The sequence below is a fragment of the Oxyura jamaicensis genome, chromosome 4 (genome assembly GCF_011077185.1).
Source record: "Oxyura jamaicensis isolate SHBP4307 breed ruddy duck chromosome 4, BPBGC_Ojam_1.0, whole genome shotgun sequence".
Lineage (NCBI taxonomy): Eukaryota > Metazoa > Chordata > Aves > Anseriformes > Anatidae > Oxyura > Oxyura jamaicensis.
The window spans coordinates 53,625,042-53,645,683 of record NC_048896.1 but is presented as its reverse complement, the minus strand read 5'-3'; the positions used below and the strand labels follow the sequence as shown (position 1 = coordinate 53,645,683).

Genomic DNA, 20,642 nt, shown 5'->3' with positions numbered 1-20,642 from the left:
ACCATCTAAAATTTCTTGGAGTGTTAGTAAGCATCTGCATAACACCTAGAACAAACAGAGTCGTTATTCCACGTGAAACAGAAGACTTTTCCAAACAGGCATCCTGACCCAGGGATTTACCAGACACACATTTGCAGCCTTTAATACAAGCATTTCTGGTGTCCTATCGAAGTGTGCATCTGCAAAATGAATCACAAATGGGCTAAAACTGGAGTTTTGATACTTTCCACTACAGCTGATTTCAGCAATGCTAATTACAAAAGCAAATACATGCTTTCTTTACAGATTGCAAATATTCTTGCTACTCTAGTGGGTTCTGCAAAAAAAAACATGAATAGCTTATAGGATCAGGTCTCTAGGAAACTCCTGAAGAGGTTATTAATAACATTACACAAAATGTTCTGATATTTTAATACCTGTGTTCGTTGAGTATTGCTTAACCATTGAATATTTTAATATTCTGTGTCTCTTAATTCTAGTCCAAGGAAGGAAAATAAAATACTACACTGTACAGGAGTTAGCTTATTTTCTAAGCGAGCTGGAAAGCTATGTCAGAGTAAACTGAATGGGAAGGTACTTATTAAAAAAAGGAGAGGAAAAAGGGTGATCTTCCAATTTAGCTTACTCTGACTTAACGTCTTGACAGAAATTGTCTTGACTGTCCATTCCCTTCTCTTTGAAATCCTGTAGACTGCCTTCTATCTCACTGTAATCACATAATAAGCATGTATCAACTACTCAGATTGCTCAAGTGGAGAGGCTTTAAGAAAAAGCACTGGTTGTCTTCTGTCACCAGTATCAACCAGAGCAATTTAGCAATGGGAAACAAGGAGGAGCTCTACCACCATGTGAGCCGCAAGGACTTGTGACCACCAAGTGCCCTACAGGGGCACAAGGAGGAATCTTTAGAAAAAGCCTAGGAGGTAACAGCTCCAACCTGCCCACCACTTGGTAAACACTGCCTTTGCTCTTTTCTATTTAAATTTTAAATTTGAGATGCCAAATATCTCAGTCACTCGGCTGACAGAAAAAAGAAACTGTCTGAAACACATGTGCCAATTCAGTTAAAGCCAAATGAATATAGAGACATCAATCAAAATGAGAAAAGCCCTTGGAGCATACTGTGGCCCTTACACAAAATGCATGGGCTTTACAGTTCCTTTAACACAATTCTGTATTCCTAAATGCTGCTTAAGACTGCTACAGCCACTCTTTGTCTACTACTACGCATCTTACTGCTCTGTCTGAAAATTATTATACCGTCACCCCAGCCAGATTATTAAGGCAGAAAGAAAGACCACAAATAAAGAGAACTCAAGCAAAACATGAAATTCTGGAGGTTTGCCCAGTGTTTCTGATTTTACTTATTAAATGCAGCAATGCTTTTGGCAAGTTCCCAAAATCTATGGTCTGTGGAAAGCAAGAAAACAATTGAGTTGTAATGTGTGGTTTCTTCCACATGTAAATGGAGTGAAACTTCCTTGATGTGGTCATCATGAAAGTTTCAAAATAACTTGTACTCTGCTCATCACATGGTTCAATAAAAAGTAAAAATGAACCTGGTGTTTCCTGTCATAACGTTATATCAAGGTGCAATCATTAGAAACTAGGTTTGCTGCTCTTCACATGGCACTTTCTGGGTTTTATCGCTGCCTTCATTTCTGTTTTGTTCTCCTCTCTTTCTCTCCTTCAACATAAATATCCTGATTCTTGCCAAACACATTAGTTTTAGAAGGTCTTCTAGTGACCATTGTGTGCCTTTCAAAGGGAACCAGCTAGACGAAGTTAATTGGCAAGGCTGATCTCACCTAGCAGAGTCATTACTTAACACCTAAGAGGGCAGAATAATAATTACCTATCTTAAAGAAAGGATGCCACATTTTTAGAATGCCTTTAGGCTCTCTTTCTAAATATTCTCCCCCTTTAGGGCTGGTTACAAAGTAGCAGGACCACATCGCCAATCCAGATGTGCTCTCAAGAACGTTTTGGGAGCTAAATCCCCCAGGTACATCAAGTTAACCACTGCTAGCTGCTTCCTGAAAGACTGTCAGGTCCTGGTGGTCCGTGTGTCACCAGGGTGGTGTGGGGTCAGCCCTGCAGGGCTCCTCTCCAGTGCCATCTCTCCCCTGCAGTCACTGCCCCACTCTGGGGAGCAGGAATGGCTTCAGTGGGAGGGAGGGAGAGAGGGAGACAGCCAAGCCCGAGAAACTTAGAGCCCCAGGAGGTTTCGGTTAGTGGATCCAAATCCCCTCCAGCCAGGACGGGAACTGTAGCTTCATGTCCTCCTTCAAAGGCAAGCACTTTAACCGCAACACTACTGGCAGGGTGGGATGGGCAAGGTCTGACGGAGAGGAGAAAGTGCCTGTCCCACCGCCTCGCCTGGAGGGGCTGCCACTCAGCCGAGCTGGATGCCACAGACCCCTTCACTGGCACCTAACTCTGCCAGCAGCCAATGTGCCCAGGCCGCTGCTGGGGCTTCAGGACACTCCTGGGTGTCTGCATCGGCTGCTGCATCAGCCCGCTCTCGAGTCCTTTAGTGGTTTTGGCAAGGAGCGCCTTCCAGCAGCGTGCCCTCCAACGCCACTGACATCTGTCGCCTGCGATTTGTTTCTTCTGTCAGCTTGCTGGGGCGGACAATGGGGTGACAACCCAGTGGGAGAGGACAACAGGACCTCAGAGGATGTGCTGGCCTCCGCTCACTGCCAACTGGGAGCTGCTCCATGCAGCCACAGCCCGGGCAGCCCCTGGCCCTGCTGACGGCACCCTTGGGCTTGCTTCCCACTGCTGATAGCTTGTAAGTGAAAGCAAGTGGAAGGGCAGCAGCCCCTTTGATCTCCTGCTCTTCCCCTCCCCACTCAGGGCCACATCCAGCCTTGTTCCGCCAGGGGAATTCTTGCCTGGTGAGCTCACCGAGGTGACATCACGAACCCCCATCAGTCAGACTGATAGGTTATCTCGTGGTGATGACACTGTGTGAATCCCACAAAAAAAGGAATGTGATTATATGGATAGAAAATTTGTTTACACTAACTGGCTTTTTCATCGAGACCATTGGAAAAGTAACATACAAACTGCCTGTGTATTTCTACAATTGTACTGGGACTGGGATTTTTTCAGTATTTTTAGCATGAGAAGATCAAATGATCTGCTAATTACTACACAGTGCTGTAATGAACACTGAGATGTAATTTCCTATCTTAAAAAAACTCAAAGCATGACACTCAAGAGAAAAATAAAGCGTGCACTGTCATTTATTAAACTTTCAGAGCGCTGCAGAAGGGCTTACCACTCTCAATTCAGTGCATCTTTTGATCATGAACACCCAAACCAGTGGCTTTGAGTGTTGAGTCAGGGCTTAGCCCAAATCCCCCAGAGTGAAGGACAAGGCAGCAGCTGCATTTTCTTGGTATGCCTGGCTGACTTGAGCTGTCCCCATACAGAGAAGGGGGCCAAAGCCCCTTGTCCTGCCACTCCTGCCTTCCAATCCACATGAAACATTCAAAGTACAAAGACCCTTCCAGTGCTAATGGAGAGCATGATCTGCTGATAAAGCCCACGACATACACATAGGTTGTTCCTGCAGCCCTGCTGGAAACAGCTTGGCTTTTTTGTTACACCATTTAAAACCACTGCACCTCTTTGTGAGTTGGAATATTTTCAAGTATTCCCATGTAACTACGAATCTAACTTACCTGTGCTCAGCAGCAGCAAAACTTTCATTATGGTGTACTCCTCAAAGCTGAGCTGCAAGCGAACAAACTGCAGACTGATTTGGTGCATCCCCTGGCACAGCTCAAACATAGCAGACTGGCGCATCCGCTCCCTGCGGAGAGAAAAAAGATAAAATCCAGAGGATAAACACGTGAGGACAAAAAGGGTACACGACAGCCCGAGCGTTAGGAAAGCGAGGCGTGACCTGGAAACCAAGCACCAGTCACGGAGGTCAGCAAGACAAACTGCGGCCACAAAGTTCAGGTCAGGTAAGGGAGCTGGGGACGCAGCTGGAGTCCTGCCAGCCCCGGGAGCTGCCTGCTCCTGCACCAACAGAAAACGTCGCCACACGTGGCTATGGTGTGCGGGAACTGGCAGCCTTTGCTCAGCTGTGCCCTGGTGCGTGGAAATGAGCCTGCTGGCGGGGTCAGAGCCAGTGCAACACGGGAACCTGCGCTCGTTTTTGATGACACACCTCGGATCTGTCCACATATGGGTGGAAACGGGTGTTGGAAGTGTCTGGTGGGGAGGCAAGCTGGGGGAAGAAGGTGGTGGAGGAGGGCTGACAGCCCCGGCCACAGCCCCCAGGGATGCAGAAAGCTGGGCTGAGAACCTGTGGTGTAAAGGGCTCTGCTGTCTGACGCATGCCTGGTTCACAAGCCAGCAGAGCCTGGCGATCTGGATCACCACCATGCCAGCAAACAGTGTGACTCTCATCTGCCTGAACGACACAGTCCTGCAATGGTACAGCGGGTGGGTCTGGAAAATGGGTAAGTGTTTTAGCAAAAGCAAAGCACAGCACATGACTTCACGTTACTGCCTTCAAATCCACCAAGGAGGCTGAAGTCAAAAGCTATTGGGATGACCAGAGCATCAGCCAGCAGCACTCTCACAATCCTTCCTGAGAAAACTCTGTCCAAAATCTCTGATTACTATTTTTTCAGAAAATACATGAGGTCTAGCTGCAAGGACAAACGCATGAACAAGAAGAAACTATTTTCCAGCCACTGAAGTTTTTGTTAATGCACTACCCTGGACCTCTGTGCGGGAATTATTAGACAAATTATTGCAATAGTCTCATATTCCAACACTGAAATGCAATAAATATTGTGTATGATTTTTCCAAAATAATCATCTGGGTATGAAAGAAGAAGCATATAATAAGATGATCTTGGCCATTAGTACAGGTTTTTACACGTCACATTGTAAAATAATGAGGATGCATAACTTTATTCAGTTTACTTCCTTTTTTTTTTTTTTTCTTTCAATATACTTTGATACATTTAGCTTCAACCCTTAACTCTTCTCACAGGCAGCTCCAGCCCAACCTCTCCAGCACAAATTTCAGGCAGAATTTGTTACTTTTAAATATGCTGTCCCAAACCACAAGAGTCAAAGCGAAGAGTCACTGAGAATTGTCAGTCCCATTCTGAAAGCAAGATATACATGTGGGTATTTAGATGAGGTGCTATAATTGCTCAGTGACCACTACTTTTTTTTATTATTTTAATTGCTCAACAACAATTGTCTGTATTTCTGCAAACATTTTTTTTTCACATAATTGAGGAACTGGATGAAGTTCAGCTAATTATTTTAACCAAGCAACTGGCTTTTCAAATACACAAATTGGCTGGTGAAAGAGAAGAATCATACTGTGTGCAAACAAAGACTTACGTAATCTTCCTGGTGTTTTATTTCACTACTGCCAGAGCAGATTTTATTTTCCTCCTCAATACTAATAAAACGGACTCCCCATTGTTATATGGGCTCTACACTTTTCCCCCGCTCCACCCTCGTCTTGGGACTAAGAACTTCCAGCTTTTTTTTTTTTTTTTTTTTTTTAAAAATAGTAGTAGTAAATGCCATGTTTATTTATTTTTATTGTGCATCATGGACTGCAGGGAAGAAAACAAATAGAAGAAAATAGCCTTTGAATGTAGGCTGAAATACCACTTGGCCCTCGGTTTCAGAAGAGCAGCATCCGCTGCTGGTCCCACTGAGGCACAAGGAGCAAAGCCCCCGCTGCTGCTGCAGAGGACTTTCAGATGCTACTCGCACTGCTGTTAAGACGCTGTGAGACCCTGAAAGACCCCAGAGAATGATATCCCTCGTTCTGCTCCCCTCCCTCTGCTCAAAATAATCAAAGCCAGCTCTAGGACACCGATATGCATTGCTCCTGACTGACCTCTCCCGCGAGGCTCCAGGGATGCACAGTGAGGCCAAAAGGCAAATGCCAAAGGGACATTTGTATTTCATAAATATGGATGAATTTATACCCCAGAAGCCTAAGGACTAGCAGGATTCAAGACAATAACCACCGCTACTTTCCCAGGCACAGAAGACTGCTTCTCTGGCCTCAGAACACGAAGCAGTTCCCACCACCTCTGCCTCCGTTTGACCTCCACAGACATGGGAAGCACCAGAGCTTTCAGCTGAGACCACAAGCCATACAGCAAATAAAAGGAAACATTTTGAGGTTTTGTCTCAGGTTTCTCATGCTTTCACTAAACAGCGAGGCAAAACACTCTAACCTAGAACAGCTAACCTAAAACAGCTAACCTAGAAGTCTCCTACTCAAAACCATTTTTTTTTTCACCCTGCACCACACATTTTGTGACATTTTACATTTGATCGCTGATGTTTGTATTTGTTTTGCCTTTACGGGTGATGAGTGCTTAAATATGAGAATTCTGGTAAAAGTCAGCTTTTATGTGTTTGGGTGCTTTTTTGTTTGTCTTTTAAATGTTTAGTCCTTTATCTACTTGCAAATATTGATCTCTCTAGTCTACCCTCAAGGAAGACCTGATGGTATTTTTTGTAGAAAGATAAAATTATGCACAGAACTAGTTACTAAGCAGTTTATTTAGCATACATCAAAGCTGTAAAATTTCAAGTCAGTTTCCTTCCTGGAAATCAATTTAGTTGATTTATTACTCATTTACAAGTTATTACTAACTACTAATTATGTCAGTTTATGACTGTTTAACGTCAGATAAGCATTTTGTGGGATTTTACAGTATTTAACTTTGCATTAGATTTTAATCCACACAGCGTAAGACAAGAGGGCGTAGAGCTTTTGGAAAATTTGGATGCTAACATCAGAGGACCAAATACCATGAGGCTAACAACAACATAAAGCCCAGAAACAGCTCACATATTAAGAGAGATGAGGCACACAGAAATCAGGGCATATTGACATAATATTTCTTCCTTACTGAAGGCCTTATCTATGAATAAATACCACCAAGTCACCGCCAATGCCCTTATAGCCGTGGGGAGAACATGAAGCAGAATCCTTTATTTCCCTATTTCTAAAGTAATACATTTTTATTTAGTTAAGGAAAAACAAAACAAAACAGAACACAGATTTATCCCTGACACAGCATATTTACTCACAGAAAATGGAGCATGTGAACACCTGGAACACAGGGGCATGTATCTTTATGGGGACATTCAAGGAGGTAAGTACATTTCAGTAATAAAAGGCGTGGAGCCAAACCTCTGAATCTGCTGCATGGATACTCATTCAGAAGTGGTGTCATTAGCTCAGTTTAGCTTAATCCTCCTTCATAATAATATGATTTAAACTTTACACCTTAAGTTAATCCATCTTAAGTTCCCCGAGTGTCTCCTTACAGGCTTAATGCAACGTCTGGATCGCATCCTGCCTGACCTCTCCCGTGGCCTCAGCACTGGGGGCAGCGAGAGCGGCCGCGCACAACCACAGCAACTCCCCTCACCTACCGCTTTGCCCAACCTCAGTCTGCTTGTGCAGAGCCTCCTTAGCCATGAATACCCTCTATTAACCGGTCACAAAATGGCTCAGCATGTCCCCGCTGGAATGGGAGAGCAGCTTCTTTTCCTTCCTTTCCACTGGAGGAAGATGAGGCAGGTGCCTCGGCGGGAGAAGCCCTCCGTGGCCAGTGCCTTGGCAGGCATGGGGAGGTTGTTGCTGTCATTGGCTTTCTCCCGATGAAGTGCAGCAAATGCTCCCAAGCAGGAAGTCCCAGGTACTTCCCCCATGCCATTTTGATTTCTGTTAAAGAGTTTGTCTTCTCCCTATCCACTTCACCTGAGATCTCCTCCTAACCCTGTGCCATCTGTACATCCCCTCTTCTCCCAGATCGGCCGCTCTCCAGCCCACACTGACTCGGGATCTCCTACCTTCCTCCTGCAGGCAAGCTGCATAGGCACCACCTTCCATAGTACTAGCCCAAAACCTAAGCACAGTTCATCCTCATCTACCCCCAGAGAGCTGAACACATGAACGAGAACACGGCAAATGAACCCAGCAGCTCCTTCTGTGCCCCGCTCCATGCAAACAGCTGCACTTTTGCACAGGGGCGAGTGAACGGGTGAGCAGCTGACACAAATGGGACTGATGCCCCGGACTGCCTCGGGATGAGCCACCCGACTACAATGGAGACACTGGCCTTGAGCAGTCATGCTGGGAAGGAGGAGAAAATGATTTATTTAAGGCATCCTAAATACCAAACCAGCCATATATCTCATTAATGTCTTTACGTGACCTTCACAGAAACCCAACAACCACACCAAGACCTGTGAAACTACAGGCTCACTGTACAGCTAAACTTGTTATGAATAAATAACTTATAATTTATGAAGTCATCATAAAGATGAGTATTGTAAATCTCATTGAAGAGGGAAACTGTAACTCTACTGACTGTAACCAAATAGAAGAACCCCCACATCAAGGAATACTCACTAAAAAGCAAAACTCAGCCCCAAACCAAACAAAATCATGTTTTATTTACTTTCTCACAGACTCTATTCAAAACCCCTGCACATCTTCCCAGTCAGGGAAGCAAAGAAAGCTGCGGTGGGTATTCTGAAGATTCATCAGTACTCAAGTGGCATGCTGATAATGCTGAGAAAAACTGGGCAAAGACATCCCCCTTTCACAGCACCTCAAAGGAACAAACATGCAGGCTGAGCAAGTCCCTTGGCCTCTGCTGCTCACAAAAGACTTAGGAAAAGACCTAGTAAGGCTTGCAGCAAAAGCCTGATGTCAAAGATCACTTTGTGCTTCCTGATTTTACATTTTTTCCCTGTAGGAACTGCTTCCAATTTTATAATCAAGAGCCTTTCCTTTGCTAGACTAAAATGTGCTCATTTGAAACTTGTCCATCATCTAAAATAGTTTCAGGAAAATCCAGACAGCACATTATACTGTAACAAAAGCAAGCAAACAAACAAGCAAAAGAAACCCAAGAAGAAAACCTGCCAAAGGCCTGAAGGTCAAAACAAGTTTGGAAACATCAGAAAGCAAGGTATGCTTTCCACCATGCCAGACAGGGTCAGTTTGAACTTGGCAGAGAGAGGAGTGAAACATCATCAGACACCCTTCTGGCAAGGCAGGCAAACTGCAGATAAATGGGAAAAAGAGCAGGGACATGGTCTCACAGAGAGTCCCTTGTTCAGCTGCTCAAGCCACCTAATTAGAAAAGCCCTCGGACTGAATTATCTTACCTGCTTTTGGAGGGGTTCCCTTGTTTGGAAAATATTTTACGATTCTTGGGGTAAGAAAGGCAGAAACATATTATTGTAACAGCAACTTATTCTTTCCTGATGGACTATTTTACTTCAACAACTCCGTCATGAGAAACAGTGGAAACAAAATGACACTACCTAGCACAAAATGAGCCTGTTCTTCCATGCAAAGGAGCAATCACTGCTCTGCCTTGTGTACGGTGACACTGGCAAGCACGCTGTGCATCATTTTGCTCAGTGGACTATGCCCAGACACCTGTTTCCCATCTTGAAGCCATTATAAATGCAACCAAAGTCAGCAGTGCTGGAACAGCATCATTAAGTTATTGCACTGATCAAAATCCAAGCCAAAATACATGCAGAATTCAGACAAAATTCAATCATGACTTTTCATTCAGCACTTATTTCTTATTCAGCACTTTCTAGCCTTTGCTCGCTCTGCAAGCCACAGCAGAAAGAGATGAAAACATTCCCTTCAACATCCTGCCTTCAACCCTTAGAGCTTTAGAGCCACCAGGAAGGAAAAGATACGTTACCTTGCATTAACAGCAAAAGCAGGCAACCAATCCTCTTAAAATTAATGTTTCATCATCAGTTTCAACTGCACAGAAATTTGGGTTGTGCCCATTTTTCTTCTAACTTGCCAGTGAGCCAACAAAAATAAAACACCCCAACTTAGGTACTGTCCGTGGCCTCCCCCTCCAACCAAGCAGGCAGCCGACACTCTCCCCTGGCTGTAACAATTCAGCTCTTATCCTGCGGTTGGCTAAACCGGCCATGGATAAATGTAAGCCGCAAGACCCGCCGCCAAACGTCGGCTCAGCTCTACCCGCTGCCCCAAATCCCTCTGCCATGCCCTACCCGAGGAAGAGCAATGCTGAACGCTGGTGGACAAGGAAGATCACCTCACATGAAGACAGCTCTACAGACATAGCCAGCCAGGAATACAAACTTAAACTTAATACAAACTGAACTTAAAGGAGCCGATTCTGAAAATTGAAGTTTTCTGCTGAGAAACTCCTCCTGGTGCTCCGGGAGAATATAACCCCAGGTAACCGATACGAAGGAGTCAGAGCTGCTTTAAAGGTTTAGCTAAGTGTTCCCCTGCTCTGCGCCTATCAGCCAAGGAACTGGCAACAGCTTAGTGTGTAATTATTGCAACGGAAGAGCTCCAGCTCCAATCAATAACAGAAAACTTGTGTTAAAATCCAACTTAATAATCACCCAGTTATGTAACCCTACAATTCCAAACACATTAACAGCAAAAAAAGCCTCAAGTATCAGCCGCAATTAACGGTTAATTATGCAGTTAATAGAACGCTGATACCAAATACTCTCTTTTGGTTTGCATTTGCCTTCTGAAAGAGACAAATCACAGTTTAAATGAGAAAACACATAATTATGCCTTTACCAAAATGCTTTTTCAAAACCACATTCAATAACAAGCAATGATAACATACACATGACAATAAATACTTTTAAAGTTCGTCAGAGAAAGTTATCGTTAGCTAGAAATGGTACCCACTGGTATCGTTTCATACATCCATTATGCAAGGGCTCATTGTCACTTGCAGTGGTTCATCAGCATAAATACTGCTCTATTCCACATGCAGCAGCAGTTCTCTTCTTGTACCGACAATGCCTCAGAAATCAAGACTTTGCTCAAGCTGTCACGCAAAGCCTGGTGTTCTCCAGAAGTCAGTCAAGGCATGCCTTCCTCTCATACTAGTTTGCAGAAACGACTTTCTAATTTGCCTTTTCATCTGGAAGATAAATATTTAACTCTACCAGGAGAGTGATGAAGGGAAGCACTATGAATATGAAAGGCATTTAGAGATGCCACCAAACAACTCACCAACCTACAGAAAGATTAAAGCGGCATCCCGTTCAAACAGAGACTTGAAAGGGACAAACCTCTTCTCTATCCTAACCCTTCGTGCCAAGGACCTGAAGGGAACTGCAAAGACACCCTCCCAAAAGCCCTGTGGATGTCCTGAAGTCATGCTGAGACAAGACAGAGAGCATAATTATGCTGAGTTACATGTAAAATCACTGGGCAAGTCTTCATGCTAAAGCCATAAAAACGAATAACCAAAGCCTTTCAAACACATCACAAGCTGGAAACCTGCCAGAGCATCCACGGGGCCAACAGATGATCAGATGAAAAAGAAGTGTCTGAGAAAGATCAGACCATAGCAGAAAAGTTAAGTAAGACCTTTGCGTCAGTGTTCTCCATACACGAGTCCAGGAAGGCTCTGCCCCAGTCTCCCTTTTCAGCGGGTGTGAGAACTAGTTTCAGATCGAAGCATTAGCTGAACAAGGCTTAGAAAAAAAACACAGTAAAATGAATAGTAATAAATCACCAAGACAAGATGGCAACCATCCACAAGCTGTAAAGTAACTTAAATACAGAATTGCTGAACTACTAACTGTGATGCACAGCTTATTGCTTAAATTGCCCTTATAAAAGGTGTACAAGGTGACAAATGTGACTGATTCCTTAAAATGGACCTTGGAGTGGAGAGGGAGCACTCAAGAAACCCCAGGCTAGGAAGTGTCATTCCTGCATCCAGCAAAATGATCGAAGGAGGGGCATTAGTAGGTAAATAAAAACACTGTGATGGAGGAAAGTCAGTGCTGCTTTGGTGAAGGGAGGTCACATCTCACTAATCTCTGCCAACAGCACAAGGATGCTCTGGTTGATGCAGGCAACACCTGCTTGACGGGAATGCTTCGCACACGCCAGGTCTAGCTGCATCCCACGTCCGTATGGGGTGAGACCTAAGCGAACACCAGCCCTCTGCTCCTCCTCTCGTCTGCCCTGGTTTCCACACAAAGGAAACTGGGGCAGGCAGCTTGGGCACGGGCTGCAGTGCTGTCTGTCGGTGTGCCAGCACAGGTAACGACAGGTCTCCGTCCTCCGGCACACCGCGCTCTGCAGCAGGATGTGAGTGGGGATGCAGTCATGGCAGAGGTGGATTTTAAAGCTGTTAAAAAGATCTCCTGAAAGCTCTTAACGAGAGCTTAGAGGTAAGGGGGAGGGCTCTTCATGGATTATTAGCAGCTTAAAAATAGGAGGCAAAGGGTAATAATAAAAGGACATTTCTCATGTGTGATGGAGGCTACCAGGCAAGTCTCACAGAGCTCCGCACTGGGGCTCTGCTGAGAGCTGTACTTTTACATCATCTGAAAAAAATCAGATCTGGGGAAGTGGCAGAGTTTGCCAATGACTCCAGACAATGCATTTGGGAGCTGCCTGTGATGAACTGCAGAAAAATCTGGCTAAACTGCGGCTGGCTGACAAAATGGAAGGTGAAAATCACTCATTGCAATAATCATCTCTCACTATACATAAAGAATAATTGACTCTAAATTAACAAACATCACAAAATAAGGAGATCCAGGTGTAATTTAGAACAGGTTTTTTCAGTTTCTGTTCTTTGAAAATGCTTGCTCTGTGTTTATTAGTGGTCAAAAAAAAAAAAAAAAAGAATAAAGAAAAGAAAAAGCAAAGGGTGAGGGAAGAAGAATCAAGAGCGAGACATAAATCAAAATCTCACCGTTGCTTAAATCCACTGCATTCTGAATACAGCATGTTATTCTGGTCTGTTTCCAAAATTAATACGGCAAAAGTACTGAGGAAGAAGATGAGGAGGGCAAGGGGTAGCAAACAACTGATACACAAGGGGAGATTAAATTGACTAGCTGATTCTGCAGCTCATAGAAGAACTAACAGGACTTGACAGAGATCTATAAACGCTAAATAGCATACACAGGATGAAAAGGAATACATCCACTATTTCTACAAAACCAAGAATGAAGTGGTACTCCGTTAAATTATCAGGTATCTGCTTTAGAAACATCTCCAACAAACAAATATGCATAATTAAATTGCAGCAGTGATTGCCACAGAACATTTTAAATGTCAGGATTATAAGTGTATTCAAAAAGGTATGAGGCAAATTCACAGAAGAAAGATAAAGAAAGCTTATTAAGCACAACTGTCCAAATGCAATCTCCCATTCAGAAAGTACCTAAATCGCTAACTGCTGGAGCAGGCAAATGAAGAATTATCATTTTATCCTTGTCCTGATCTCACATTTTCTTTGCAAATGGCTGTTTTAGAGATTGAGAAACTGGGCTAGAAGGACCTTTCATCTGACAGTTTTTTGATTGTTAGAGATCTCCTTAAAACCACTGTATCTCCTGTTTTCCTTTACAGTTTCATGGCTTTAACTAAAACCAGAACCTTCTCATCCACTGATGTCTAAGCACTCTAAAAATTTAAGAATTGATTAGATAATGGCATTAAGGGCAAAGCTTTTACAAAGTTATACAATGAGGCTGCATTTACTACACTACCCAGCCATTGGCCTATTTACAAATAAAAAGCAGAATGAGACTAAAAAAATTAGCTGAAGCAAAATGAGACTTGCAAAAATTAGCTGAAGCATGTTACATCTATCAGGTACAGGTATGACAGCAGTTTTTCAAACTTCTGTCTGTCTGCACCACTTTAGGATGTGTACAGAACCAAATCCTCCAATATACACCTCTGGATGGAAACTGAGCTGGACTTTACAAGGAAGTAAATAAAACTGGCAATGTATATATAAAAATTACTGATAATGATATCCACATCTCACTGCACTGACAGCTTAGATTGTATAAATGCAGTACTCCTCTTCAAAATAATATGTACAAACAAAAAACTTACTGAGAAGAGTATCAAGGAATGCTTGCTGAAATTTCAACAAGATAGCAGTCACACACACACTTTATTAGCAAAGAATGAATGCTGAACTCCTACCAACAATCACTGCAGCAATAATAATTAAAAATGAGGGATTTGGAGACTGCTAGATTGAAAAAATGACAAAAATCTACCTAAACTTAGACAGGTTTAACAGATTGCAAAAGAGACTGAAACCAGTCCCATTAGGGTTAACAGGCACCATCCCGCAAAATGGAAACGGGAAAAAATAATCTTGTACACAGTAAAAGTTACTTACTGGCTTTATCAACTCGCACGGAAGATCTAAAGTCATCCTCCTAGAGGTATATAAGGTTAAGAAACTCTGTTGTTCTTAAATATTCGTCTTATTTCATTACATTGATTTTCCTGGTGTTACTATAGAAATCAGAATACCTGAAAGACTCGTGGGCTTTGGCACCAAAAGGTCACAAAGAGGCAGCTGTATCCTTGCACTTTGTTACGCAACACAATACCCTAATGGTCAGCTTCCACAAGTATATTCTGAGAGGATATTAGGAATGTAATGCAAAGGCAATGAACATGCTCTTTACTAATAAAATATGCATAATTAATGACTGCAGATTTTAAATAAAAACTTATCTATTCAGCCATGCAACATCTGCACTCTTACTTTAATTTCATGACTTCCTTCAACATCACAAAATTCTCTGCCCATCCACATCCCAAGACAACGTCAGAACTGAATCTTCACAGAAATCCTCACATCCTGAAGCTGTTTTTCTGCCTCTCTCTACCTCATTTGCTATACATCAATGTTCACATTTGAAAAATATATTCTCTATTTTTCCTCTATTACTAGTATCAACCTCTCTCTGCTTCTAAATTTTTAAACTTCACAGTTGGAGGAATTACCAAAGGCATAGCATGAAAGATCCTTGAAAAAATACATTTTTATACAAAGTTAAGTTTTGTGTTTTAAAGAAAGGGTTTATATCATTTTGTACTAACCTCTGTTAGTTTGTTAAACTGCATTACATACATAGGGCTGGGTTACATACATTAGGTTATTTAAAAATATCTGAAGGAGATGTTTTAATTTTACAATGAAATTGCTTTTGATACCACACTACAATCTAGAAAAGTAGCCAGTAGCACCACAATTGCCCCAAATGACGATAATGAAAGGAATGACAGCCAATTCTTACTTCGTAATCCATAACCTTAAGTTTTTCTTTATCAGTTAAAATCTCTTATCCTCTTCATGTTTTGTCTGTAACATTCAATAAACTGCTGCCTCTACTGTAAACTTTTTTATTTTAAGGGATCCAACTGCATATGACACAATACAGTAATTTCAGAGATGAGGCTTGGGGGAAAGACACAGCTGATCTAAATGTTCATTAAAACTGTCCTCAGTTTTTAGACTTAGTTTCTCAAGTTCACGTTAATAATTTTGGGTACTTCATGCAGTGCCTAGCGCTATTTTTAATTAGGCAAAAAATCAAGTCCTTGAGAAATGTAAAAATCTGTAAAAAATATTACAACAGAACAAAGTAAAATGGCTGGAAAATTCAAAACCCATATGCTTATGCACCTATGACTTACTCTTGGTGCTGCAAATGACAAACCAAGAAAATCAAAGGAGTAAGAAAACACACAACATTAGTCATTCAGTGCATTTGCAAAATACTGTTGAAATATTGATGCCGTACTTTTCTTCAACATACAAAAATGTCTCATCATAATGTCTCAGGATTACTGAACCTTTGCACATTATTCCATATCATTGCCATTTTACTGCTAGATAAGGCTGGAATGGTAAATATGACTATTTTAATAGATTTCTTAAAATAGTATAATATTTTGGAGTTTGAGTCCCTTCTTCAAAAGGCCCCAAGAATTTAGAAGTCTACAAAGAGACTGTGTAAAACCTCAAATTGAAAGGAGAATACGGAGCTGCAGCAGAACTTCAGCATCACAGAATCACAGAATCACAGAATTTCTAGGTTGGAAGAGACCTCAAGATCATCGAGTCCAACCTCTAACCTAACACTAACAGTCCCCACTAAACCATATCCCTAAGCTCTACATCTAAACGTCTTTTGAAGACTTCCAGGGATGGTGACTCCACCACCTCCCTGGGCAGCCTGTTCCAATGCCTCACAACCCTTTCAGTAAAGAAGCTCTTCCTAACATCTGACCTAAAACTCCCCTGGCGCAACTTTAGCCCATTCCCCCTCGTCCTGTCACCAGGCACGTGGGAGAACAGGCCAACCCCCACCTCTCTACAGCCTCCTTTAAGGTATCTGTAGAGAGCGATAAGGTTGCCCCTGAGCCTCCTCTTCTCCAGGCTGAATAAGCCCAGCTCCTTCAGCTGCTCCTCGTAGGACTTGTTCTCCAGGCCCCTCACCAGCTTCGTCGCCCTTCTTTGGACCCGCTCAAGCACCTCCATGTCCTTCTTGTAGCGAGGGGCCCAAAACTGAACACAGTACTCGAGGTACGGCCTCACCAGAGCCGAGTACAGGGGGACGATCACCTCCCTAGCCCTGCTGGTCACACTATTTCTGATACAAGCCAGGATGCCGTTGGCCTTCTTGGCCACCTGAGCACACTGCTGGCTCATATTCAGCCGACTGTCCACTATCACTCCCAGGTCCTTCTCTGCCTGGCAGCTCTCCCACCACTCATCTCCCAGCCTGTAGCTCTGCTTGGGATTATTACGCCCCAGGTGCAGGACCCGGCACTTGGCCTTGTTAAACTTCATGCAGTTGACCCCAGCCCATCGGTGCAGCCTATCCAGATCCTCCTGCAGAGCCTTCCTACCCTCGAGCAGATCGACACACGCACCTAACTTGGTGTCATCTGCAAACTTACTGAGGGTGCACTCAATGCCCTCGTCCAGATCATCAATGAAGATGTTAAAGAGGACCGGCCCCAGCACCGAGCCCTGGGGGACGCCACTAGTGACTGGCCTCCAACTGGATTTGACTCCATTTACCACAACTCTCTGGGCCCGGCTATCCAGCCAGTTTCTAACCCAACGAAGCGTGCGCCAGTCCAAGCCAAGAGCAGCCAGTTTCTTGAGGAGAATGCTGTGGGAGACGGTGTCAAAAGCCTTGCTGAAGTCAAGGTAGACCACATCCACAGCCTTTCCCTCGTCCACCCAGCGCGACACTTTGTCATAGAAGGAGATCAGGTTCGTCAAGCAGGACCTGCCTTCCATAAACCCATGCTGACTGGGCCTGATCGCCTGCTTGCCCTTCAAGTGCCGCATGATGACTCCCAAGAGAATCTGCTCCATGAGCTTCCCTGGTACTGAGGTCAAACTGACAGGCCTGTAGTTCCCCGGGTCAGCCCTCCGGCCCTTCTTGTAGATGGGCGTCACATTCGCTAGCCGCCAGTCAGCTGGGACCTCCCCCGATAGCCAGGACTGCTGATAAATGATGGATAGTGGCTTGGCCAGCTCCTCTGCCAGTTCTCTCAGTACCCTTGGGTGGATCCCATCCGGCCCCATCGACTTGTGCACATCCAAGTGCCGTAGCAGGTCACCAACCAGTTCTTCGTGGATGGTGAGGGCCACATCCTGCTCCCCATCCCCTTCCACCAGCTCAGGGTACTGGGAATCCAGAGAACAACCGGTATTGCCGCTAAAGACTGAGGCAAAGAAGGCATTGAGCACCTCCGCCTTTTCCTCATCTCTTGTAACTAAGTTTCCCCCTGCATCCAGTAAAGGATGGAGATTCTCCTTTGTCCTCCTTTTTGTGTTGATGTATTTATAAAAGCGTTTTTTGTTATCTTTAACGGCAGTAGCCAGATTGAGCTCCAGATGAGCTTTGGCCTTCCTAATTTTGTCCCTGCACAGCCTCGCTACATCCTTATAGTCCTCCCTAGTGGCCTGCCCACTTTTCCAAAGATTATAAACCCTCTTTTTTCTCCTAAGCTCAAGCCACAGTTCTCTGTTCAGCCAGGCTGGTCTTCTTCCCCGCTGGCTCATCTTTGGGCACATGGGAACAGACCGCTCCTGCGCCATTAGGATTTGCCTCTTGAAGAGCGCCCAGCCTTCCTGGACCCCTCTGCCCTTCAGAACCGCCTCCCAAGGGACTCTTTATTGCAAAAATGCCAAGGACGTAGCAGGTCACGTAGCAGGTCTGGTTTCTTTACACCAGCCGAAACTAAGAAGCTGCAGTACAGCATGCTGAAGAGGATGCATGGCCTGATCTTTAATATTCATCAGCAATGCCATCAGCATGGATTTTTGCCCTGCACAGAGACAAAATGCCAACATTCCCTTCCTTAAGGAAAGTGGTGGATAAGCTTGCTGTGAGCAATGCAGTTTCTGGCCTCTGGGACATGTTGGGAGCATGAGCTGTGGCCCCAGAGGCAGCTCCCATCCCAGCACTACCGATGGTTTTCCACATTACAGGAGGGAGGATCCCCACCACACCAAGTCTCAGCTCCTGCTGGGCTTCTGCTGGCACTTGTCAGTGCTACATTTCCTCACTGAGCCTCTGAAAGGTTGCTAGATGATGCCTTAACATAATGTAGGGGTGAAGAGAAACTGCCCAAGCCCATCACAGAAATGGACACAAAAAGGAGCATCCCTTGCTTTTCTTTGGGATTTAGGCTTTGGGATCTGACTTCTGCAGTGCAAACTCCTACTATTTAAAGGTTCAGCTCATCAGATTTCTTCTAAGACCTATACTGTTGTGCCATCTCTTTTCCAAAATGTTGGGGGCTTCTCCTTCAAAAGGAAGCAGTCAGAGAAACGCTCTTTTAACTGTTAGTTCAGTGATTAATTAATTCAGTAAGGGATATACCAAGGGAACCTGAAACCAACTTTCCCACCTTCCATGATCATGTCTTAAAAAATCATGTTTTAGGCTGTTCCCCATAGGAAACTGTTCATTTTAGCGTTAAAAAAAATATTTTGCTACATCTCTTGCTTTTTGCATCCATTTCAAGCAGAACTCTTTCAGTTTCCTGCTATCAGTTGTGTATAATTTTACAAATTTAATGTTCTCGACTGAAATTGTCCATGTATATGCCTGCCTCAGGTTGAATTAGATTAGAAAACTTCAGCTAAAAGTCTTTGGTTAAGTCTTGAGAGAATTTTTTCCCCTTCGAGTTAAATAAACACTAGTATTTTTTTTCCCATGGGATTTCTCTTACTTTGCAGTAGGAACCTGAAATGTCTCAAAACTTTGGGTCTTGGATCAGGCAGTCTTTTACCATGTCTTAAGAAAATCTTCCCAATTAATGTCTTTCTGTTCTCCTGAATCCCTAGATCACTTCTTCAACTGCAACAAGTGAAGCAAAAATCCAGATCTCTCACTACATAATCCTCTATCATCCCTACAACCCATCCAACCCAATCAATAAAAAAGGAAGAAGTTGCATGGGAAAAATATGGGATAACAGTTTAAAGGTTTTGTTATGGATACAGTTTTTAAAGCATAGACCCAAAGGCCTCAAATTACAATTTCATACAGACTATCTTGATTTTAGGATTTTGCAACTTCTGGGATTTAAGTTTACAACCTTAAGAACGTAATGGCAGCATCCTTTAAGTGTTTTTACACATGCAACACTCATCCTATAAGAGTGTTTACCTGTAACAGGAATTATGTGGTGTCACATATACAACAGAGCTTTATAGATTAATTTACCAAGGATATAGCTTACTCAAGCTATAACTATAGAATACTAGCTTTGATTACAACTGCTATGCCATGAAAGTAATAGATTAAAGAAACACATATGGTAAGGTAACTTATATACACACAACACGAAACACATTGGTTTATTGTATACCCTCCTTCGGCCTGTTTTTTGGCATTTTTGCAATAAGCTGAACAGCTGAGTGGTTGCGTGGCCATTTTCTTATCCCTCAGTTCACATCTTGGCATTTGCTTAAACCCAATTAAAGCAATGGAACATATGCATGATCCACAAAGACAAACAGTACACTTAATTAGATATATAACCTGACCGAATGACGGTGGTCAAATATTTCCAGCCTTGCATATGCCTAACAGGAAGTCAAACTGTGTATTTATTGGGGAGGCACTTTGCTCTCCATTTACGCAATCAGAGGTGCCTTTAACTGCTATTAGCAGCAGAGATTCTCATTTGTTACTTGTCTTGTTTACAGGCCTTCAGAATAAGAAAGAAAACAATATAATGTATCATGGCCTTCCAGAAAACTTATGGCTTCCTTTTATTCACAGTAGTTAAGAGTAAACGGAAAATTCATTTAATGCAAAACAAAGCAACATAATTCTGCTAATGCCAACCTCTACTTTCACTCTTTCTTAACTGTTCATTGAAGAAAAATGCTGAACCCCTCTGGGTAGTATACTGGCAAGGGACCCTCCTAATTACTTCTTGCCCAGGGACAGGAAATGACCTCTCCAGGCACAATATGAAGAAATAACAAGAAAATCTTGGCCTAGTGTTAATAGAAACACGATTCTTGCAAGCCAGCAGAAGGAAAAGTCATTTTCAAGCATCCCCCTTTCATTCTGCATTGACTAATAGAAGTCCTAAAATGCCAGTGGGGATAAAATACTCAAAAAGTTACATCAAGTGAACCTTAGGGAGGTCTGATAAACCTTGTGGCACAGAAATAAAGGCCTGTGAAGGACCAGCCTTCAGCAATTCCAGAGCAAAGCTTCAAACCAGTATATTTTCACAAACGGGAATA

At 43.3% G+C, this 20,642-nt stretch overlaps 1 protein-coding gene across 1 annotated transcript in view; it reads right to left on the bottom strand.

Moving 5' to 3' along the window:
* The window catches only part of NR3C2 (nuclear receptor subfamily 3 group C member 2), a 202,192-nt gene that overhangs the window by 13,605 nt on the left and 167,945 nt on the right, over positions 1-20,642 (bottom strand). The window contains exon 6 of the mRNA XM_035323874.1: positions 3,693-3,823. Coding sequence (XP_035179765.1) covers positions 3,693-3,823 — 131 coding nt within the window. The remainder of the gene's footprint in view (positions 1-3,692; positions 3,824-20,642) is intronic.